Source organism: Dendronephthya gigantea, unplaced genomic scaffold (assembly GCF_004324835.1).
Source record: "Dendronephthya gigantea isolate DGI-Jeju-01 unplaced genomic scaffold, DenGig_1.0 000094F, whole genome shotgun sequence".
Taxonomy (NCBI): domain Eukaryota; kingdom Metazoa; phylum Cnidaria; class Anthozoa; order Malacalcyonacea; family Nephtheidae; genus Dendronephthya; species Dendronephthya gigantea.
This window is the reverse complement of record NW_021163104.1, coordinates 341,381-367,036: the sequence shown is the minus strand read 5'-3', so window position 1 is coordinate 367,036 and position 25,656 is coordinate 341,381. Positions and strand designations below refer to the sequence as shown.

At 35.0% G+C, this 25,656-nt stretch overlaps 2 protein-coding genes across 2 annotated transcripts; one reads left to right on the top strand and one right to left on the bottom strand.

The window, feature by feature from the left end:
• Positions 1-401: 401 nt before the first annotated feature.
• LOC114533760 lies at positions 402-23,612 on the bottom strand. Its single transcript, XM_028555352.1, has 10 exons — positions 23,531-23,612; positions 6,481-6,553; positions 5,340-5,425; positions 4,784-5,020; positions 4,302-4,454; positions 3,618-3,848; positions 3,005-3,157; positions 2,164-2,391; positions 1,269-1,449; positions 402-912 (listed from the first exon to the last, which is right to left on the bottom strand). Exons 3-9 carry the CDS (start codon positions 5,392-5,394, stop codon positions 1,289-1,291), a joined length of 1,218 nt encoding a protein of 405 aa, XP_028411153.1. The 5' UTR covers positions 5,395-5,425; positions 6,481-6,553; positions 23,531-23,612; the 3' UTR covers positions 402-912; positions 1,269-1,288.
• Positions 15,183-16,343, top strand: LOC114533761 (alpha-1A adrenergic receptor-like). Its single transcript, XM_028555353.1, has one exon. The coding sequence runs from the start codon at positions 15,202-15,204 to the stop codon at positions 16,084-16,086; it is 885 nt and encodes a 294-aa protein (XP_028411154.1). The 5' UTR covers positions 15,183-15,201; the 3' UTR covers positions 16,087-16,343.
• Positions 23,613-25,656: the final 2,044 nt, after the last annotated feature.

Genomic DNA, 25,656 nt, shown 5'->3' with positions numbered 1-25,656 from the left:
TTTAACACTCAAATTTGGTATCTCAAGTTCATTAAGTAAGTCTACTGACCTATAGTCATAACCACGCTTTGTAATGGTACGGACTGCCCTGTTTTGTAAGCGTTGCAGTTTATTTTGCAACGTAGTTCCAGGGCATCCCCATATTTGTGAGCAATAGTCAAAGTGTGGTTGGACCGAGGTTTTATAAGCTGTAACAAGAGTTTTCAAGTTTGAGAACGCTCGAAGTCGTCTCAGAACATAAAAACTCCTGTTCACTTTCTTGGTAATGAGTTCTATAATGAGTATACATTAGGGTCGAGTTTGGTTTCGCTAATCGCTAGGATATCAATTTGCTGATTATCGCGGTTACGTACGCCGGTTTTTGGCTCGTTCGATCGCGGTTACCTAGGCCGCTTTTTCGCTCGTTCGATCGCGGTTACCTACAACTTTTCTTTTTTAAAATTTATGACCTTTTTGATTTTTATTTCACAGTGCACGTGAAGAAGACACCAGTGATCAGTTTATATTTTCGCCGGCATTTCATGTGTGTATATAGCTATACATGAATCATTAGTCGCACAGCTACACTGTATTACCAGCCTCTCACAGACAGGCACGAAAATAGAAATAATCACACTCAGACTTCGACTTATATACTGTACTTTCAGATAATACCATCCACTACAATTTACTCTTATATTTATTTTTATACGATTACATCAATTACGTTGATTATCTATAACATCAATTTCACCCAAATCGTTTCCCATGCATGCAACAATTTTAATCATGAAGATTCTTAATATGTTTGGAAATCACTATAATCACCTTAATTAGATTATAATACTATTTTTACTGCTCTATATACTATAATTATATATGCTATCATAAAGCTAATAAATATATCGTATCTTCATCTCACCGTCAAAAGATCTAAAAAGTAAACATAATTCATATAAATTTAGTGAAAAGAATAAAGCAATACAGTAAATTGAAACATGATCCACACTTATTTAATGGGAAGGAGGCAATTAACAATATGTTTTAATTTCGTCACTTTTACATGGTGAGCCAAAGTATGCAATGACAATAGCTGTGTACTAATAGGTATGATGTGATATGCGGTATTCTGAGGGCACCGGTTTAATTTGGTGTACGAAAGCTGCATGAATACAGCTATCCATGCACCGAAAAGTGTATAACTTTGATAAAAAAATTAACTTCGCTATATTCTTTCGATTGGAAGTCCTCTTTTAATAAATATACTGTAGCTTTTAAACTTTTCCCACCTGTTGGACCGCCAATTTCTTTAAACGATGTTGCTTTCTTGAAGCTGGTAAACGTAGTTTGTATTCTCACCGCCAACGCAATTGGGTGTTAAACAGGGTGTTGTAGTGTCGTTATAACATTGGTTACTTACACCATGCATATCGTAATGACTGTCAGCGTAGGCGCTGCTGTAACATTTACCTAAAAAGATATATTATCATGTGACAAGTCTTCTTTTTATGTTCTTAAATAACGGTCAATGCCTTGTATGTATTAATATATTAGCTGATCTAAGCGGACTAGTAAAGATAGTGTATTTTTCTATGGTTGTATGGTTACATGTATTAAGAGGAGATATTTTTCAAAACCTCAGTTATATCTTCATGCAACAGCACTGAAATTTTCAGCATTAAAAATGTTTTGCAAACCTGAAAAGCATCCACAAAGTATGTTTGCTGCATAATCTCGAAATATGGTGAAAATGAAAAGATTTCTCGGGATACGCCGAGAAGAAAATAACACTTGAATCGAAGCTACTTTTGTATTCATCTCAGTTATAATGGCTAATGACATTTATAACACTGTTGATATCCGCCGCATTATATTTTGAAATATGTAACTCTTTGTCGTTTTGCAATCATCAAACACAGTTCAAAACTTAGTTCACAACATAATCTGAAGAATAAAGGTAAAATAAATTCATTTTGTGCGGTACGCCGAAAAGATTTTAGGTTTTGAGCGTTTTCCCGCCAAAATACGTGACATAATAAAAAATCTCCTCTTAATGCTTTATGCATGCAGTATATAATCAGATCAGTGGGATGGTTATTATTATTGTTACTTGTTTACAATCCCGATTGTGAAGTTGATATCCTCATTAAAATGAATGTGTTTATTCCACGGTAATGTTTTTACCTTTGTTGTTTATTCCGAAAGTCCTGTATCCTTTTTCCTTGATTTTCCTTGCACAGCGACATATCAAACCCTTAACGTATTCATTCCAGTCCTTAAAGTCTGCCGAGACAATCCCCATGAATGTTGAGCTTGTTGGATCAACGTCATCAAGAATAAGCTCAGTAAGAGCTCGCTCAGCCGCTGGCTCGCTGTAACAGCCAACTGCTTTATAAGGAATCTCACAGACATCTATTATATAAAGCGTATGTAGTTTGAATATTTACAACATAAAATAATTTGAATATTTCGTCATTTGGGATTCAACAACTTTATTCAACAACTTAATGAGATGGTGGATAAACAGTATACAGGTGGTTTAGATCTATCTTTACTAGGCAACAATATGAAAGAAAAAAGGTTGATGTTGATTATTTCAGCCACCATCTTATGACATATATTATTAGGGGTTATAAAGTATAATTACATATTTATAAAAATTTCGCAGGAATGAGACATTGAAGTATACATCTTGTTTTTTAAAGTTCAGTAATAGTACTATAGAACGAATCAGTAAGTCGTTAATGAATTAAGTCGACCAATTAATTATTATTATTTATTACTACTGGCAGAACGTCAAGTATGCTACTAGCTCTATGCAGAACGTCAAGTATGAATTTTCTATTAATCGCATAACTTAACTCGTTCTGTTAATTTTTACGAGATTGCATGAGAAATATTTAGCGGAAGGTTGCATAGTCAGCAAGTTCTACACTAATTAATTGTTCTTGCTTATCTATCAAGCACCGAGATTGATAGAAGCAAGAACACTAAGCAAGGATAATGCAAGAAATTTGATTCTCACCTGTTGTGACACGGTAGACGAAGTTTGTGAATGCCTTACCGATACAGAGGGCATCATAATTCTGACATGGTTTAAAACATTTGTTTACACATGTTGAAGTGCTTCCTTCTTTATAATATGCAACATCACCATTTTCGCCCGACCAACATTCACCTGCAAAAAGAGAAAGATTTTAAAATGCAGAATATCTTTTCTGTTTTGCATGTTCACCAGTTTGCTTCTTTACAATAATTGTTTTTGATTTCTTGATTTTCTTTTTTTTCAGCATTCCGCGAATTTGAAGACAATTTTTAAAACCTTTTTCGTCTTCATTGCGCATGCGCTTGATAATTTCGCACGTACAAAAAGATTTTCACCTAAAAATTTAGCTCGTAGAATCAACAACCAGCATGAATTTGGCGCTATAATTGCACGGCTTAATGCGTTCTATTACTTTTTTAAGGGATTGCGTATTAATATTATGACAAATTTAGATATGGTCGAAATTCTGCAATATTTGCCAATTTTGTGCATAAATGATATTTGTTCAGATTTTTTTGGATGGCTTCGAAATTTTAACCAACTTTCCTACCGCATGAAAATAACTTCCGGTTAGTGCGACTCTAAAACCTACCGTAATACTGCAAACCAAAGGTGTTCCATCCTCTTTCAACTGTCTTCATCGCACAGCGACATGCGAATTCTGGTAGGTAAGTATCATAATGATACCAGTCGATATCCCTACCACTGGACACCTTAAGCCCTCTTTGCCGATCGGTGAGAATGTAGTGACGTAATGGAGGAACATCCCCTCTATCCCTGTAGCAACCCAATCGCTCAAATTTAACCGGGCATTTAAAAGGTTCTAAAACGATCGAAAGTTTCAATTCAGTTTAGCCCCGTTTCCCAGTTTCATTATTACCAGGTTTCCATGCAATACAGCGGCCGTGCAGAGATGAAATTGCTATACGGGTATACCTATTTTAGCTTGGCTATGCCAATCATTGAATGTAATGTGAATGGAGTTTATTACGTAACAGTATTTTCTTGTCACTTCAAACCATTGACAAGCCATTTAATCGGTTACGGAACACAAATCAACCGTTGTTGTATTATTTAGAGACATCTCACCGTGTGATAAGTATAATACAAAGCACTGAGTTACAAACGAGAGGGGGCCGGGGAAGACGTATAAATGGATTTTATTTCTTCTTCCGAGAGCAAAAGAAAACTTGTAGATGTGATACATTACAAGCTAGTTCGCGCCTATAATGAATGATATGATACCTAGTTAAACGGTAAATTTTAATGAACTTACCTATTTCATAGATAAAGTTATGATTATTTTTTCCAACGCAATTTTTATCATTATTGGTGCACTTCTCATATCCAAAGCCAAAGCATTCCTTTCCCACGCCATGTTTATCGTATTCAGTGTCCGCTGCTGGTGATGGACCACTCCAGCATTCTCCTGAATGCAATGAAGAATATAGCAGAAAATTAGCAATCAAATTATCTTCACATTGGCCATCAAAAATGCACAAATGTATGCTTTTTCATCATCAGCGACTTTGCTTCCATATTACTTCCTGCGGTTGAGAATTTGATTTCCTCACAAATTTAGTTCATGGGCGGCTACACTCCTCCAAGGTTGACTTTGCTGCTATTGTTATTTTAGTTTTAATAAAAAATTAAATCATGTATTGTCGTTGCAATGTATTGTGGCTGAAAATCATTCATTGACTTTATGAAAACCAAGCAAATGCATGGTTGTAAATGATTCGCCTTTTTTTACCTTACCCCAGAACTGCAGTCCAAAATATTTATATCCTTTCTTCATGGCAGCCTCAGCACAGCGACATGTAAAAGCAGGTAAATAGTCATCCCAGTTATACCAATCAATATTGAAACCATTGTAGTAGTTACTGGATCTATCTCTCTCGTTGATCAACATCTTTGGCAAAGCTCGGTCATGACGTTTGTCCTTTCGACATCCAATTGCTTTAAATGGGATGCGGCAACCACAATTCGACTCAACTACAATAAAGATGACGCCGTGCTATTAAATGCCCCAATCTAGTTTTCTTTTAAAAGGCCTTGGAACAACTATTCCCTTTGCTGACTCATGCATGTTAGTTAATTAAGAGGATATGAAATAAATGATATAAGAGAAATGAATAATTTCGTATAAAAAATACGCACAAGAAAAATATACCATTCATTTAAAAGAGCTCCCTCCGTTCCCTCAACCTATAGTATTATAATAATGTCTGGTCCTTCATCGATCGTGATTCAGTTTACGCAAATAGAGTGTTATGACTGAATGTATATTAAATTAGTTCCTTGAATGACTTACCTGGAATGGTAATTGCGACCAGGACGAATAAACACAAAAAAATAGAATAAATCATTTTTGTGATAGCTCCCTGGTTTTACAAGAATCTGAAGCAGAAAAGGTCGACCATTATTTATATTATTATTATTTAATTTATTAAAAATATACTTGCATGGCAGTTCAAAATCGAACTGAAGTTTACATAGTTTAGATATAATAGAGCAAAGTACAAATATACAATCACAAATACTCAGGTATTATACAGAATTACTATAACATGCATGGAATTACTATAATTTACAAGTTCATATAATTTTATTAATCATTGGAAGTCTAAAATATTAAAACGAGTTCCATTTGCGTACGCAATGTGGCAAAAGGCTATGATTATAGTGTTTCGGGTTTTGAAAAGTGAGATAGTAAGATCGAAAATATCTGAGATCGTACTCATGATGTAAAGGTTCAGGTAATAGATTAAACATTTTTTATAATTCTTTTTATAGAAAGATCTGCATAACAATTCCCTTCTCTGCTCTAGAGTAGGTAAATTTAGGTCTTTGAAGCTTTCGGAGTAGGACAAGGCCAGGTGGTTGAAGACTTTAACATCTTTTTGACTCACGGATGCTCCGAAGGAGTACATGATCAGTTGACTCAGTTGGCACGAAGTATCCAATACATTAATATTATACATTATATATATTGTATATATTGTATGTCCCAATATTCATCCGTATTAAATTCACGCCTTGTTTTATATCAATTGTACAGTAGGTTCAGACGCGCTTCTTGTGGATCTGAAACTATCTTCATGCATGTTAACTTGTTTTTAGGTATAGCATGCGCAAGCTAAAACCTATTAAATCAATTGCTTAGGTTTGTGCAGCACAAAACATGTTAGTTTTATAGGTTATGCAGCAAAAAATAACATTATATGCATCTTTTGAATCTGGATCGCTGAAAAAGTCAACGCAAGAAAATAATGGTAAATCTGACATTTATATTTTTGAACCCTGTTTGCATTGCCATGCAATATCAATATAATACTTAAACAGTGTTTCCTCCAACTTTACTTGCATTCAAACACGCAATTACGTTGTTCTGTTAATAATAAATATTATAAGCTAAGACTGAGTTTATTCATAATTGAACTAAGGGTACCTACCTATAGTAAGTCCTATTCAATACTTGATTGCCAATGCTTGCGTTTTCTTGCTTCTTCTCAGAGAACTCTTCGGCTGTCGAATGAGTGAGATTCATTGATAATTATATCTTTTATACTAGCATTTCTTTGGACGCAGGTGTCTATGACCATGTCAAATAATGAGGAAATGAAATATGTATTTTGGTTCCGTATTAAATTTGGAGATTAATCTTGTGTCTTCGTTTAATCAAAGAAATATTTTTGTTTACATTGCATTTTTGTTAAAATTAAAAGATTGATATTTTTGAATGAGAAAAATAATTGAAATATCGCCAAAGGTAGAGGTCGTTGAAATTTCATGAGAATTTGCATTATGATATTGCTCCTTAAGCAGACGCAATTCACAACAATTAATCATTCTTCAAAATTCAGGGACAAAATTCAGTTATTTCGCGGAACAGAACGCCTGTGCAATAATAAAAACTCCAGCATATTCGCCGCAAGCAATTTCCTTTTCTCAATAAATATAATAGAAATTTTGTTTCTTATATTTCTTTCTGCGCTTTTTTTTCGCATTATCTATAATAAGAAAGTTGATTCTCCCTTAATGACCTAAAAATAGCAACGTTCGTGAAGGCCGACACACACCGAACGCGAACCGCCAACGCGTCGCGATTTTTACGAATATTTTAGTTTTGAAAAGTCGCTAATTTTGACAATGTTGTGATATTCTTGGTAATTACCGATTGATGGTACATTTTGACTGGTCTGGTACCCATATCTCGCAAAATGTTCTTTCGGAATTGAATTTATTCGTTTCCGAAAATGAAAATTCGCGTCGTGTTTAGCGAATTGCGTCCAGTGTGTGTGGACCTTGACACTGAAGATTTTTAATTTTAATCATTGTGGACGAATTGTCGTCAGTACATCATTGTGGACGAATTATATTGTCATCTATTGCCGTAGTGTGCAAACGCGCCTGGCTTAATAAGGATTCATTTTTCATTAAAGATTTATCGCTCCCTGATTTTATGATCGGTAAAGGCGGATTCCATTAAGTGCAAAATGTCGCGTGATCGACTTTTGCGATCGCTTTCCTTTGAAATATAGACAATCAGGCGGAACTAATCCATTAGATGAGCTTAACTACATGAATACATTTGGAAAGAAAGCCGGATCGCAAAAAATCGATCGCGCGACATTTTGCACTGAATGGAAATCCGCCTTAAGTGCATGAGAAGTAAACCGGCTATGATATTTATAGCTTCACACACGCTGGGGTAAGAGTGATAACCTTCAGATTTGCTCTTATCACATAACCAAGATATCTTAATATAATTTGGTAAAGAAGGCTATTTCAGTTTAGTTTATTTCTTTAAAACCTCGCCTATTGTAATCAACATTTTTTCCAAATTGAACCGAAAAATATTTGTGTTAATGTACGGTTTAATATATTATATAACGGGTTATATGACGCCTATTGTGAATACATGAGCCAGCCATACGCAATGAAGACGGACGCAATGCACGGAGTATGTCATTCAACAGTATAAAACCTCAGACTGAAAATAGATGATCAAATAATCCGCACTGCATGATTATTGTCATTTTTAATTAAAATATATCTATAATTACATTTCTATAATAAAACTGCTGTTATTCCAAGCTCTTGCTCACACAAATATCAACACTAATTATTCCTTGTCATTTTCTAACGATATGTTTACAGTTTAGCATTTAATTTCATTATTTATTAAAAATACAACTTTTTATTTCTTCATAAAATGCACGATTTAATATTTAAAAAGCTTTAGCGGAAAAATTGCTTTTCCCAAACATTCCTCCAAGGTTTGACTCGATACCCATACAAAAGTTCTTAAGTTCTCTATACTATATGCTTTCCTGCTAAAAAATAGCAAAAGTTCCCTAAATTGTTAATATTTTTAATATAAGCACGTTGTTTTAATTATTTCAAGGTACATATAAGGAAAGTAAACAATTCAGCGGAAACACTTGGATTCAGAGATCGCGTTTCAAATCTGTTTCCTTGTTTGCTAACTCGTAAAAACGTTTTCACGTCGGCCAGACACTGTTGCACCGGAAAGGCGCAGCGTTTCAATCCCACAAGAAACATCTTTTTCGCGATGTTTCTTGAGTAATCATGCCTATCCCACATGTTCCAATGAAAGAGCATTTTTCTTTAATTTCGTTTATCAATAAATTTTATATTTCATGTGCCCTAAACAAGTTTTGGCTGTTGTTTACCAGTGTGTATTGCGTATAGTGTATTGAGACAAGACAGGAATTGGGATAGGAAACAATCATTTCTCGTTTACATAAGGCTACAAGTATAATAACATGCATAATGAGAATACGGTTCAATTTCTGAATCTAAATTTAATATGGACTGGGTATATATATATATATATATATATATATATATATATATATATATATATATATATATATATATATATATATATATATATATATACAGGGACAGCACCAACCTTTTCAAAATACGCAAGAATATTAGAAAGAATTAGCTCTATTGAATCGGAATGAAGCTTAGTCCAATTTTTAATATTTTTTAGAATAATATTATCAACCAATTTTACATGTTTTCTGAGGCATTATATAAATATTATAGCTATTTTTAATTTGGCATTGAACCTAAAATTATAATTGCATTACAAGTTGCAAGGAAAATTGCATTGTGTTAAAGCGCCTTTAAAGAAAATTTCTAAAAATGCTTATTCAACTATAACACCAAAGATGGTTGTGTTTCATCTGCCTATTGCATGAGGTTATAACAATAAAGTTAGTTGATATTTCCGCGCGTGAATGTGTTTTTGACCTGACTCGGACCCCGTAACTCAATTAGTTTTTGTCCCTGCAAAGCGATAAGATAAAGTGCATGAAGTGCATAACTCCGGCAGCATGAGGAGGAACGTCTACTTTAATTTTTACTTAAATTACAGGAACCACTGAGTATTTTAATAAAATATAAGATGATATAGAAACTCCGTGAAAAGAAACATGTTGAAAAATATAATTTTCTACGTTTGGACTAAAATCTAGTCATGCATCAACAGATTTAATATTTACCAATATTAAAATAATAGACAAATCCTATCATGGGCCTCATACTTTTCCAAGAGTCCCTTGCAATTAATAGAAAGAAACCCGTCGTCAACCACGGAACAAAAGCTTCTATAGTTTTATTAATATTTAACTTAACATGTCTATAATTACTTAACTATATAACTTGTACATATATGTAATATCATCGCCATTATTTTCATGAGGATAACTATATTTTGGTGGAAGCGTAGAGAGTTATATTTTTCAAAATGTTTACATTTTACTGAGTTTCTATTGTTTTAATCGTTACTATCTGAGTAATTTTGAAGGCTTCTTGGATCGCAAGAGAAAGGTATATTGCCTTATTGGGCTATATGGCTAACTGAATCGATTAATCAGTGAGTACGCCAGCTAAAATATATTCTGAGTGATGTTAATTATAGTGAAGACTCGGTTCGAAATGCTAGGAAATCGTTAGCTGATCGTAAGAGATGTTCGTATTTGACAACTATAGATGCCTCATGAGGAGAATTGCATTTAAGGCCGGCGCACACTAGATCTATCTGCTGAGCAAAAAGTCATTCGTGGCCATTGGCGTAAGCCAGTTACTCTTCGGTGTACAGCCGACTCTTCCGGCGACTTTTGGCACGAATGACCAAAGTCGTTGGAAAAGTCGCCGCACACGAGAACAACAGGCCTTCGCCAATGGCCACGAATGACTTTTTGCTAAGCACATAGCTCTAGGGTGTGCCGGCCTTAAGGGCCGCTCGAACCAGGGGGGCAGCAGAAGAAAGGGAGAAAAGGTGCCGTTTGATTTTAACTCATTTTAAACGATTATATTCTATATATCCAAAGTAGAAATTCCACGAGCGAGTATCAAGAATAACACAATCGTCTACACACCATGACACGAGGTTCAATAGACAATGCTTTGCGAAATTCTTTATTATGCGCTGCTACACGAGTGCCTTTTTACCAAAATCTGTCCTCCTTTCCCTCGCATCGTTCCGACCTCCGTGATTGCATTGTATTTATGTTGCAAGAAAGTTGCATAAAGTGTAACACCGCCTTTAAAAATCGATGGATCAGGTGGTATAAACATCAACTTTAGTAAGACCTCAAACGACAATAGCGGATTCGATTTAACCGAATTTATCACTAAACAAACATTTAAGTTAAAATTATTAATCTTCTCACCTTCAGTGAGAAGCAAGTTACATAACTTAGTTGGACGCGAGTCTTTCCTATACCTGCCTTTCGCGCATTTAATTATACTTTTTTTATTTTTGAATTGCTAAAATAATGACAAGCAATTTTCTTCATTGCAAAACAATGCTATCCTTAAATTAATCCAATTTGAAAAATTCATTTTTATCTGAAATTAATCACTGCGTGTATACTAGACAAATACTTATTTTAGGATTATTTCATTATATTTTATTTAATTAAATGCAGATTATATGAAGGAATTGTTTATACTGATAGATATTGCAGTTAGGTATTCCAAACACATTAAAATTAAAACTTTGCTATGAATAGAGTTAATAATTGATTAAATTTATTACTCCATGTTAGCACATCTCTCAGTCAGGTTTGGGGGCTCTGATATTGATTACACGAGATTAAACGGACTGGTCTACGACAAGATTTTAAAATAGTTAGAAAAGATATTAAAATAGTGAGGAAAGATATTAAAATAGTTAGGAAAGATATTAAAGTAGTTAGGAAAGATATTAAAATAATTTGGAAAAGTTATTGAAATAATTTAGGAAAGATATTAAAATAGTTTAGGGAAAAAAAGGCTATAAAGGACTTGCATCATGCAAATTTGAACATCGTTTTGGCCTTTTTAAATGAGCAGTGCAGCCCTTTAACTACTGGAGGTAAATGTCCTACTCCTCGCCAGTTGTTGCGAAGGAAATACGTCAAATAATTAAACGAAATTTTGTGCCTTTAAAGAAACCGAGTCCATGATATGAATGAAATGCGCTATATATATTTGTCTGACAATAAATTAGGACTCAGTTACGCAATGGAACCTGGGTTTCCTGTACTGAAATGGCGGACCTTGAAAACTGTAACCATATTTACTGCTTACGTATAATATAAGGACGACTCCCGAATTCGTGTTTGAAATTTTTGTAGGGCATGTAAATGACCAAAGTTCCTGTCCAGTTAAAACAATAGCATGCATTCCTTGCGGCCAATCAGCGCCAGGGAATTTGATGCCTCAAAGTAGGAGTATTTGTGGGATGGAGTTGGGCGTGTTTAATACAGAATTCAGAATTCAGAAATTCATATTGTTTATTGTCATAATATTACCTTGTTAGGGGCCTTAGGGCAGAATGTTTTGGTCAAAGTTCTGTGAAAAAATGTAAAAGTCCGTTTCATTGTCAACTAACAAGACGTTTATCTTGTTAGCGTTGTTGATGGCCACGTTCTGCGGTATTCATTTAAAAGAAATCGATTTGTAAATGTACTTCGCCACGGATCAACGCGTGTTGTTGAATTATATCGGTAAACATTGGCATCACCGCTTGCTAGCATTATGGACGGATTTTGTTCGCTTTTCGCGACTAAATCTTCTCAATATTGGAACAGTTTTATCAACAAAAGTCTCCTGTGAGTTACGACTTGTATTCCTGAACATTTTAGTGCAAAAATAGGGAGAATGAGCGCAAAATTCTGATGGAATGTGACCACATGTATGTAAGGTTAGTTTTATATACACACACGAATTTTAGATATAGCTTTTGAGTGTAACTAAGCTCAGAAGCTCTCTAGGTACAGCTCTCTGTTTCAGGCTTTGTGAAACTGTTTCCTAACTAAATAATTTACTTGCAGGGTAAAGATATTATATTGAGATATTATACGATAAAATGCAATAATTTAAACGTTGCCTAATTTAAAATTTCTTAATTTAATTATTACCAATGTTATTATGCCGAATGTTTAAAAAGTACGAGGTTTACTCAAAATAAAATCTACTGAAAATATTTAAAAAAAACTCCAGCAACCTGAACGTTTAGTCCAAAATTGTTCACGACCTCAAGTTTTTTTCTATAACAAGACGTCCGGAAGGCGTTAACTCGGGCTCAATAAATACACTACACTGAAACTGAGCTATATTGACACCCTGAACAGCTGGGCATTTTGTACGGAGCATGCGCGAACTTGGCATCCACGCACATCGTATATTTAAAAAATGGCGGCTGATAGGAGTGAAGATAGTTGAATACTTTTGCAGTAAAAGAAAGAATTCGGCACTTAACGAAAAGAAGAATATCATGTACGTGTAACTGCTGGTTTTGTTGTATCTTGTGGTACAAAACATGGCATTGAGAAAGCATCCGAATGATCTAAATTAGCAAACAATATGTTGGTTTGTCACACTCACAACTTTGTTCGTCAGTTTCGTGTGGAAATTAAGAATTTCAGTCACAATGTGGTCGTCGTTGGTTAGTTAGCAGTTAAGGAAGCATTTATTGCAGGAAGCTTTCAGTCATTTGTCAGCTTTCAGCTGGATATTAACTTAAAAAAGCCACCAGAATCTTCACAGTGGAACTATGGCATGAGACTGATGAGAGTATTGAAACCAAAATAGTTATGTTCATTTTATCAGATGTTGATCTTTCCATATTAATCAATTTATAAAATATATACAACTGTGCTATGCAAACAATCTCGACTCCTCTACATCATTTATTTAATAATTTTTATAAAATAAAGTGAAATATGGACAGCTATAGCAACAGTCTCAGGCCAAATTGAGCTCAAACATATATATTTCCACCTCCATTAGGAAAATGAAAGGTTCTAAAGATTCCCATTATTGTATTTTGATGCAAGCAATGTTATACTAAATTTTTGCTCAAATAATTTTATTATACTCTAGTTAAATGATCAGAAATAGGAAGTAACATATCCCACAGGCTAATTTATATGTTTGTTTACAGACAAAAATAAGTATTGTGCGCATTTTTCTCAGCATGCCCACTAACTCTTTTATGAAGTTTGAACAATATGGATAGTTTTAAGCCATGTTTCGGAGAGAGGCACTGGTAAAAATTTTAAAATTTTTATATATGTGCCACAGCATCACATAATTTCACAAAGCAAGTATGCCCATATTAAAGTTTGTGGTTAGATTCTTAAAACTTACCAAATCAATAGGACTTTTCATAATTCATAACAACCAATACTTGGACATATTAAAATCACTTTTGCAGCAATTTTTACATCATAACAAACTCATACAGAAGGAAGTTCGTAAGTATGTTACAACATGGCATTTTCAGAGCATAAGTGGTTTGTGAAATTACAACATCTAGAGCATTTTTTCCATGAGTGGCTAATGTTTCAATAAAACAAAACATGATTTAACTTTCATAAAATATACTTTATAACTGAAGGCAAAGGTCAGTTTTCACGAAATCGAAAGAGGAAAAGGTGTTATTTCTATAGAAAAATGCATGTTAAGGTACTTATTATTTCGCGTGAGAAGGGACAAATAGATTAATGAACACGCCAGTGGAAACAACAATATGTCAGCTTCTGTCAAGAGTAAAATAGGGTTAATTCGTTGTTTGCATACTGCTGTAACCTGGTCCTGAAACTTTGACAATGAGTGAAATACTTCAACTTGTCGCCCATTTGCAAATAAAAATCTTTCGCAAATATTTACGTGAGAATGTCGTTATACCCTTGTATGCAAGCACGGGAACGTAATCTTTGAATACACCCTTTTATTTCCGTGAACAAACCAGTAAAAATGGAGAAAAAGCTCCTCAAAATACATGTTTTTGGCGTTCGAAGAATTAAAATTTTTCTTGAAGAAATGCGCCCGCAATTTTTAGACAGCGACAACAAAATGCCCAGCTGTTGACACCCTGTAAATTTGCGACTGTCCGCGCGGAAGACTAAGCCTGCGGCACGTTCAACTTTTCGTCTGTCTGACTCCTTGCAAAAATGCCTGACTATATCACAATATATGCATGGATAGATGTTTTATAGATAATCATGCAGTTTAGCTGAACACGATATTAGATTATACGTAATCAAGTTAATACTCCAACTTTTCTGCTCCAATTTTCCTAGTATAAATAACGAAAGAAATTGCTCCTTTAAAGATAAATATGATAGATAAATATACGAAGAACTTTAATAAAAGGTAAATATTTTAATATGGCTCCCTATTCGTTAGCGATATCTATCTATGAGCTGTAGTTTCAAGCAAAACCCTCATTTCAGCTGCCGGCAGTCCTAGTGTTCGAGACAAACTTAAAATAATTTCACTTTTGGACGTTTGGCCCAATATCAGTGCATTGAAATATTTAAATTCAAATTCAAGAAAATAAAAATTTTACGGTTTGAGTAAATAAGACTCGCAAATTAACTTGCATATGGCGTAATTATTCATATGTTAATTTTCTCTCTTGCAAAAATGCAAAACACATCATTATTTGCCGCCATTTCTCGTTTAACCTCAGGACATGCAGTCAGGTGTATTTCAAAACCAGAAAGTATATTATAACGCAACGTCGGTACATACTTCGTCGTTCACTGGTGTACAAGGGCTCAAAAATGACTAATGGCACAAGTTTCGCCTCAGTTCCCAGCAGCGTTTTTATCTTCTCAGTTGCTTTTAAATTTATTGCGATGATTATTGGAGTATTGGGAAATGTCACAGTTATAATATACACAATTTTGTTGTGTAAAGAAAAGACAGCGACATCTTACTTGATAGCAAACCTGGCATTAGCGGATCTTCTCGTGTGTTTAACATTTTATCCACTATGGATCATCGAGTTTATTCAGACCATATTAAACATTGAAAGTGATCAGGACTTGTTTTGTAAGTTAAGTCGTTCTACCATCTGGTCATTGTTGTTTTCTTCAATGGCTACAATTCTCTTAATTACTGTTGATCGTTATTTATATATCGTAAAACCTCTGAAATATCCCATGACTGTGACACGTCGACGAGTATTTCTGGCTATTTCAGGAGTCTGGTTGACTGCTTGTTGTCTTTACGTTGTACTTCATGTTGATTATCGGAGATTTAACGAAAAAAACAGAAGTCTCTGCACACTAACTGACAGCGTTAAATATTCAACAGAAGCCCTTATTTATATAACACTTGCTTCCATCTTCATTCTAAATTTCCTAATTTTACGGTTGGCTCAGATACAACGCAAACGAATCTTCGATGAAGCTAAGATCGTAAGCGCCAGTAACCACAATGAACAGTCAGGCAGTATGAGAGTTGTATTTCGCTTATTTCAAGCGTTTAAAGAAGCGAAAACATTTTCTTTTGTTATTACAGTGTTGGCGATTTGTTGCTTTACACCAACAATCATCGGTTCTCTGTTAAAGAAATTTTGTAGTGCTTCATGTCAGCAGATGTGGTATGTAGTTGTTCAGTACGAGTTTTATGGGATAAACTCGATCGTGAATGCTTTTATTTACGGAGTGCGACATATCAAGTACAGAAAAGCTTATAGAGGAATTATCTTAAAAATTCTCGACTGTAATTGTCACTAAAAATTTGTTTTAATTCTGCATCCTGTAATTGTGAATTTTCTTATTTTGTGGAGTTTTTGTTTACTCCTCGATACTAAATATTTTACTAATTCACTTCACTTTCCTAATTACAAACTCTTTAAGTAGTAAAATCTGGTTCTGCACGTCATCTACAGTCGGTGATCACTGAATTATTTCTCCGACTTTCTTGGTCCCCTATCTAGGTCTTCAGACTGATTTTTAAAACTATTTTGGCCGAGCTGGGGTATCAAGACACCCCCCACACACCACTCTCCTGCAATATCAGATATGGGATAATAACCCTTTTAGAGACATGAAGAAGACGCATGCAGTTAGTGGTGGAGTGGTGGAGTCATAGGTGGAAATACCCTGCAGGGGAGAGGGTGTAATTCTCTGTTAGAAACAGAGGGGTGACACCCTGTATTAGACAAAGGGGGACACCCTTCGACTAAACTGTGAATAATTATCATTGTTTTCTTGCATATTTCATGACGGAATGGCAATAGTTACATGTAAACTCAATGGCGTAATTAAGGTTTTTAGTGGTGCATAAATTCATATTTATATATTATTTATAGAACTGTTTAGAATATGTTACAAGAAGATGATATGTGTTTTCATGAAATTTAAATTTAGTTGACATAATATGAGTTCATAAAACTGAAATAAATAAATATGCAATAAACAAATTCATTTCTACAATTAAAAGGATCGATTTATGAAGTGCAAATAATTTCTCTTTAAAAGTATAGGAAGTTGGCAATTTCTGACAGTCAAAGACATTCAGAATTCCTCAATGACATAACGGAGAAGAATTAATTTAGACCGGCAGTTTTCAGTCAGAATATCTGCTGGGAATTACGACTATATAATTATGTTCTAGTAGGTTTTAAATGTCCAAATTTGAATACTGAGTTTTAGAAAACAGATATCGGCTTTTGCATGGACCTTGCCGACACGCAATCACCTGATACACAGCTGTTGGTTTTCAAATTTGAACTAACTTACATGTTATTGCTCCAAACCAATCACATTACGTTTATTGAAAGGAGTGTCGTTAAAAAAGTATGGAAGGTAGGATCCCTCTGAATTCTTTAATTCTCCTCGAGAATTAAATGAACTCCATTGTTGAGTTTATCATTTCTTTATCATTTCATTTATCGCGTTGTCACATGATCAAAAGACGTCACTTGCCTAATTTTTGCTTGTAATCCGAACGAAATTCTCTTATTAGAACGGACTTTGATTAAATAAACCTCCTCGTGCAAGTACTTTATAAATTATGCGAAAAGTTGATTTAATGAACCTCCTCATGCAAGTACTTTATATGCAAAAAGTTGCGTACGTAATGTGCTAATGCCAGATGCATGTAGCTGAAGTAATATGTTTCAAATCCAAAGAGATCGTATAATTGTAAAATGTAGGCTTCATTATCCACTGCTAAACAACGATATGTATGTTTAAAAATAACTGATGGCACAACTTTATCGTTCCAGTTACCGGCAGTGTTCTTATGTTTCAGCTGCTTTTAAATTTATCGCGATGATTATTGAGCATAAGGGAAATGTAGCAATTATGCATATGGGTTTAGTAAAACCTACTCGTATGTAATTTGAAACCTATTCATACGTCAGCAAGCACCTGTACATCGAAAACCGTCACAAAAGAATATAACGGTTCAAAAATGGCTAATGGCACAACTTTCGCTCCAGTTCCCAGCAGTGTTCTTATCTTCTCAATTGCTTTTAAATTTATTGCGATGATTATTGGAGTATTGGGAAATATCACAGTTATAATATACACAATTTTGTTGTGTAAAGAAAAGACAGCGACATCTTACTTGATAGCAAACCTGGCATTAGCGGATCTTCTCGTGTGTTTAACAGTTTATCCACTATGGATCATCGAGTTTATTCAGACTATATTAAACATTGAAAGTGATCAGGACTTGTTTTGTAAGTTAAGTCGTTCTACCATCTGGTCATTGCTGTTTGCTTCAGTGGCTACAATTCTCTTAATTACTGTTGATCGTTATTTATTCATCCAAAAACCTCTGAAATATCCCATGATTGTGACACGTCGACGAGTATTTCTGGCTATTTCTGGAGTCTGGTTGACTGCTTGTTGTCTTTACGCAGTACTTAATGTTGACTATCGGAGATTTAAGGAAAAAAACAGAAGTCTCTGCACACTAACTGACAGCGTTAAATACTCTACAGAATCCCTTATTTATATAACACTTGCTTCCATCTTCATTCTAAATTTCCTAATTTTACGGTTAGCTCAGATACAACGCAAACGAATCTTCGATGAAGCTACGATCGTAAGCGCCAGTAACCACAATGAACAGTCAGGCAGTATGAGAGTTGTATTTCGCTTATTTCAAGCGTTTAAAGAAGCAAAAACATTTTCTATTGTTATTACAGTGTTGGCGATTTGTTGCTTTGCACCAACAATCATCGGTTCTCTGTTAAAGAAATTTTGTAGTGCTTCATGTCAACAGATGTGGTATGTAGTTGTTCAGTACGAGTTTTATGGGATAAACTCGATCGTGAATGCTTTTATTTACGGAGTGCGACATATCAAGTACAGAAAAGCTTATAGAGGAATTATCTTAAAAATTCTCGACTGTAATTGTCACTAAAAATTTGTTTTAATTCTGCATCCTATAATTCTGAATTTTCTTATTTTGTGGAGTTTTTGTTTACTCCTCGACACTAAATATTTTACTACTAATTCACTTCACTTTCCTAATTACAAACTCTTTCTGTAGTAAAACCTGGTTCTGCACGTCATCTACATGCAGTCGGCGATCACTGAATTATTTGTCCGACTTTCTTGGTCCCCTATCTAGGTCTTCAGACTGATTTTTAAAACTAATTTCACCAGAGCTGGGGTATCAAGACACGCCACACACACCACTCTCCTGCAATGTCAGATATGGGATAATAACCCTTTTAGAGACATGAAGAAGACGCATGTAGTTAGAGTCATAGGTGGAAATACCCTGCAGGGGAGAGGGTGTAATTCTCTGTTAGAAACAGAGGGGTGACACTCTGTATTAGACAAAGGGGGACACCCTTCGACTACACTGTAAATAATTATCATTGTTATATTTCATGACGGAATGGCAATAGTTACATGTAAACTCGGTGGCGTTAAGGTTTTTAGTGGTGCGTAAACTCATATTTATATATTATTTATAGAACTTTTTAGAATATGTTACAAGAAAATGGGATGTGTTTTTATGAAATTTAAATTTAATTGACATAAATTCTTACAACTGAAATAAATAAAAATGCAATAAACAAATTCATTTCTACAAATAAAAAAGGATCGATTTATGAAGTGCAAATGATTTCTCGTTAAAAGCATAGGAGTTTGGCAATTTCTTGACAGTCAAAGACATTCAGAATTCCCGAATGACGTAACAGAGAAGAATTAATTTAGACTAGCAGTTTTCAGTCAGAATATCTGCTGGGAATTAGGACAATAATATGTTCTAGTAGGTTGAAAATGTTCAAATTTGAATAAGTTTGAAGAAGACAGATGTTTGCTTTTGAATGGACCTTGCCGATACGCAATCAGCTCATACACAGCTGTTGGTTTTAAAATTTGAACTAACTTACATGTTATTCCTCTAAACCAATCACATTACGTTTATTCAAAGGAGTGTCGTTAAAAAAGTATGGAAGGTAGGATCCCTCTGAATTCTTTACTTCTCCTCGAGAATTAAATAAACTCCATTGTTGAGTTCATCATTTCATTTATCGCGTTGTCACATGGTCAAAAGACGTCATGCACTTGCCTAATTTTTGCTTGTAATCCGAACGAAATTCTCTTATTGGAACGGACTTTGATTAAATAAACCTCCTCGTGCAAGTACTTTATAAATTATGCGAAAAGTTGATTTAATGAACCTCCTCATACAAGTACATTATATGCAAAAAGTTGCGTACGTAATGTGCTAATGCCAGATGCATGTAGCTGAAGTAATATGTTTCAAATCCAAAGAGATCGTATAATTATAAAATGTAGGCTACATTATTCACTGCTAAACAACGATATGTGAGTTTAAAAATGACTAATGGCACAACTTTATCGTCCCAGTTACCGGCAGTGTTCCTATGTTTCAGCTGCTTTTAAATTTATCGCAGTGATTATTGAGCATAAGGGGAATGTAACAATTATGCATATCATCAAATTAACCAAGATAATCACCCTTTTTTAGCTCGGTTTAGTAAAACCTACTCGTATTTTGAAACCTATCCATACGTCAGCAAGCAGGTGTACATCGAAAACCGTCACAAAAGTTTCGCACTTACAGGAAAGTTTGTTATTATTGAGCTTAAGCAACACAAACGGCACGAGTAACGTCAAAAGTGTCGGTCAAGGATTGTGATTGGTGAAATCACTTCCTGTCAACGTACGTGTTGTCAAAATTTCACTAATACAACGGCTCAAAAATGACTAATGGGACAACTTTCGCTCCAGTTTCCAGCAGTGTTTTTATCTTCTCAATTGCTTTTAAATTTATTGCGATGATTATTGGAGTATTGGGAAATGTCATAGTTATAATATACACAATTTTGTTGTGTAAAGAAAAGACAGCGACATCTTACTTGATAGCAAACCTGGCATTAGCGGATCTTCTCGTGTGTTTAACATTTTATCCACTATGGATCATCGAGTTTATTCAGACTATATTAAACATTGAAAGTGATCAGGACTTGTTTTGTAAGTTAAGTCGTTCTATAATTTGGTCATTGTTGTTTGCTTCAGTGGCTACAATTCTCTTAATTACTGTTGATCGTTATTTATTCATCCAAAAACCTCTCAAATATCTCATGATTGTGACACGTCGACGAGTATTTCTGGCCATTTCTGGAGTCTGGCTGACTGCTTGTTGTCTTTATGTTGTACTTCATGTTCACTATCGGAGTGACAAAAGAATCAGAAGTGTTTGCAAAATCTCTGACAGCATTCGCTATCCTTTGCTAGGTTTTCTTGGCTGTATTCTGCTTTCTCTAATATTTCTTTTAAATTTTCGAATTTTACGTGTGTCACGGAAACAACGCAAACGAATCTTTGACGAATCAATGGTCGCAGGCTGCAGCAACCACAACGAAAAGTCTGGCAAGACAAGGGTTATAATTCGTCTATTTCAAGCGTTTACAGAAACGAAAACATTTTCCTTTGTTATTTTAGTGCTGGTGATCTGTTGTTTTTTACCAACAGCTATCGGGGCCTTGTTGGACACCTACTGTAGTCGTTCATGCCGACATATTTGGTTCACAGTTATTAACTTTGAGATTTATGGAATAAACTCGATCGTGAATGCTTTCATCTACGGAAGAAGACATGTGAAATGCAGAAAAGCTTTTAGAAAAATTATTTTTATAATTCTTTGCTTTGATCGTTGTTCTCGTTTCAGTAAAATAAACACTTAATAATTGTGAAGAATTTAAAGAGAATTGCAGAAGCAAATATCTTCAATGTATGTATACAGCATGGAGGCCAATGTAGGAAAAAAGGGAATTGTACTTTCTTATTGTAACATCTGTGAGTGTTCATTCATTTGTTCAACGTTCTGCTCACGTTTTTGAAAAGATACGCGCGCATGCGCACAAGTGAGTACAGTACAAACGTCCTCTCACCATTGGCATTGCAGCAAAGGTGTACACGGCTAAAAACGTTCAGCCCTTGTGGTCCTAGAACAGCGTTGCCATTCTTAAGACGCCTTCAAATGAGGCAATTTCACGGCTTCTGGGCGACATGAAAGCAGATGCGAAGTGATAGCTGCTTTTTTACAGTTTATATAAAACTGCAATTAATGATTAGCTAAAAAAACGAAGAACAATTGAAACGCTTACATGATTATACTTCAAAGTCGCGTCAGGTTAAACAATTTCCCATTAGCCTCGTCGAGCTAATCCCGTCGTAGATCGTCAACTCCCTATTATCATATTAAATATTTTTAGTTTACATTATCAAGGCCATATTTTTGTTGTCTCTTCAGGAAATAATTTTGTTTGACTAGACAAATTTAAACTACGAGAACTTTACTATGCATGTTATAAACTAGCCAGTTACAATAACATAGGAACGCGTCATTTTAATGCTCAGAAAAAATCACGTTCGGTGTTTTGTGTTATTCGAACGGAATTCAGCATCGCATGCGCGTTTCAACTTAAAAACATTGACCGGCTTTCCTTGCCATAACCGATAAATAATATCCGGCTGTTGTTTAATCATGTCAATTTTAAATTATGAAATGCCGAATGTTAATTTTTGCTAGAGATTAAAGTTCGATCGTCATCATCTGCAGCTGGCTCAATTAACGTCGTCCATTTTTTTCTGCTCCCAAACTCAAAATAAAAATTATATAACATATTGTGGTGAATGTAAATATAAAGACTAATAATTTTTACACGTAGCTAGTATGCGTGAGTAAAGATTGCGCGCGTATAGAAATATGCTCCAAAAACAGTATATAAATTATGTGAAGCGTGTGGTGTTTAAGATAGTTTTTTTGTTCGAAGCTAAGCGAGTTATTACATTGGCGACCCCGCCAGGATTTCAGTTGGGGTTCTTTTCACCTCACTGAGTCGGAAAAATGCCTGTTACTCAAGCTCAAGAAGGTCAGCAAAATACCAGGACAGATGTGGCAACTAATACAGAAACTGTGACGAGCTTTATCGATCGGGTTTTGAGAATGAGTTGTTAGCTATAGGTAACGAGCAACGGGACCTTCTGCAAGAACTGATAAAGCACTGCAAGAGGACAAGATGTACGAAGTGGTCGGGATTTTAAACAACGCAATACAGCTTTCAGATGATTTTTCTCGTGTTTGCGATCGGAATAAAGAACTCGAGTGTATTGCAGGGTGCTTATATATAGGGCGGTGCAACGAAAGACCGCGCGCTGATCGACGTGTGATGCGGAAGTAGCCTGAGGCGAGCGTGTTTTTGAACAGCGAAAATTTGACATTTTGACAGGTCTTGTTTATCCGTCCATAATGACCTCATATTTCAATGCGAAAATGCATTTACTGGATATATGACTAAAATATAACTATGGCAGGGGGATTTTTTACATTGAATGTTAAAAAAGCGTAATTGAGAATTGTGAGAGCGCTAAACTTACCTTAAACATATCGTCTTATCGATGTGGCGGCACAAAATACAGAATGTAAACATAAATACCGTGCTAACATTTATATTATCAGTAGAAGCATAAGCAATTAAGCCAAATACAAATACTAACCTGCAAAACTGATAACGTATCATCAAGAATCACTGATAAGTATAATCAACCTGTCGTCTAGACTCCACAACGCATGCAATGCGTGCGAAAGAGGCTACGTGTTTCTTGCATAGCACGCTTAGTTAGACATGGCTATGTTAAGAAAATAGAAATAAATAAATCACATTATCATACTTACTTTTTTAATAGGAAAGAGAGGCTTCCTGATACTGGAAAAAGTTGCTTCTTCTATTCTTTAAAACGTATTCACGATATAGGCTAAAACTTGTTTACATTATTACATATTCCGCGCGGAAGAACAGCGAGCCCGCAAAACAGCCATTGGCGGTCATCATTCTCATCTCCCATACTTCATATAATTATAATGAACAAATTATTTTGACGATGAAGATATATCATGGCTGAAATATGACCGTTTTAAACCCTTTTTTTCGTACTATTTTGTGCAAAATATTTCCTAGTTTGTAAACGATTGGAAACATTTTGGCAAAGATATGCTCTGTTTGGTTCTCGAAATATCTGGTTTAAATTTCATGAATTTCGAGAAAGGATTCACGTGTTTTTTTCGCAGTTTTACCCTGTAACACGAAAGGCCTTGAAGAATTTTTTTAAAAATGTGCTGGGCGCATTATGACTAAAAAGTTTGTCCCCGTTCTAATTTTTTTTCGGATGCTAGAAGAGGTGTGTAACATTTTGAATTAGTAGAAATAAAACGTTTCTGAATTGATTCTCGCGCACAGGGTCAGCCTTTTAATCTTAAGTACCTTATGGAAAACGAATGTTCTTTCTATCGAGCTTAAAAAATCCGATGCATTCGTTCGTTGAAAGCGATTTAAAATCGTTTAAAGCGATTTTGTTTTACATGTTGTAAGCAACTTGTATGCAATTTTAACGACAAATCTGAAAAAAGAGATTATTACAAAGCAAAAACCAGTTTAAATGCGTCATTTGAGAATGTCTAATGTAAATTGTAACAGATCTGCTACAGACCGATTATTTACAACAGCTAATGATTCAAAACGTGTTAAACCAAAAACTATACAAGACTACAAGTGCCCAAAACACGGCCTCGACATACGAGCAGCCTAGTTTAATACACTGAGAGGGATTTAAAAGCCGTCATATTCTGTGCTATACTATGGAAAGCTATCCCTTCAGCCAAAGAAGCTCCTATTATACTACAGGGTGTATCAAAAAAAGTGTCCCAAATGTAAAATTTTCGTTTTTTAGGATATTTTGCAGAATTTGGCAAATTTTTGTGTTCCTAGGGATTAGTTAAAACTTATCTGGTATACCTAGGCCAAGTTTGGTTTTTCATTAACAAAATTTTGTTACCAGGGGGGTGTTCCTTTGCACTGATATTGAGAGGGCTTGCGCGCGAAAATGTGTAGCTGAAGTTGATTGCGATTTATTCGTGATATTAATCCTCAGCATGTCCACCATTTCATTCTAAGCAAGCTGTGGCTCATCTGAGCATAGTGAACACTGAAAAGCGAACCATTTGTCTGTCCATTCGCCTAGGTTTGCCGGTGGTAGCGTAGGCGATTTGCAAGAAAGAATTTCGACAAATGGTTCGCCGTTCATATACGGTGTTTACCGTGCTCAGACGAGCCGCAGATTGCTTAGAAAGTAATGGTGGAAATATTGAGGATTAACATCACGAATAAAAATCTTGTTATTAAATCGTTTCGTCGTTTTGTTAAGTTTCTCGCTTTAATTTATTCATTTGCACAACCTTGCATGAGTTCTGTCACGCTAAAATCAACGATGCATTTAGTCCACTGCGCGCAATGGAATATTTGTCAATTTAAGGGGTCGCGCGTTGCTCCCAGTATGCATTATTTTTCCTGAAACTTCGACAGTTTATTAAAAAGCTTTCCTACTTTTAGACAGCTAAATAATATCTCAATTTTAGCTTCACATTTTCGCGCGCAAGTCCTCTCAATATCAGTGGAAAGGAACAACCCCCCCCGGTAACATAATTTTGTTATTAATTAATTTATATATTAATATTAATCTATTGTTCAAAACGGATTAGCGTGCTAACCCATGGGCTAAATTTAACCCACCTCACCAGGTTTGTCAACTTGCTAATCTGCCGGGTAACACTGGTTAAACTAATCTAGGTTTAGATTTTAAAGATTTTAACAGGCTTCGCTGACTAACTCTGGGACAAGGCTCCTCAGTTGTAGAAATATCAGGCACGCAAAATTAATCATTCATCTGCTCTCTTCTTCATCATTAAGCGATAATTAACATATATTTCAAATCCGGGTTGATGAGCTTTGCAAGACGAATGCCATT

Excerpts from the sequence above, each read along its gene's own strand:
- LOC114533761 (XM_028555353.1), top strand. The coding sequence starts at position 15,202 with ATGATTATTGGAGTATTGGGAAATGTCACAGTTATAATATACACAATT.
- LOC114533760 (XM_028555352.1), bottom strand. The coding sequence starts at position 5,394 with ATGATTTATTCTATTTTTTTGTGTTTATTCGTCCTGGTCGCAATTACC. Across the intron at positions 4,455-4,783 it reads TTTTGGACTGCAGTTCTGGG|GAGAATGCTGGAGTGGTCCA; the intron begins GTAAGGTAAAAA and ends CATTGCATTCAG. Across the intron at positions 1,450-2,163 it reads TTTCGGAATAAACAACAAAG|GTAAATGTTACAGCAGCGCC; the intron begins GTAAAAACATTA and ends ATATCTTTTTAG.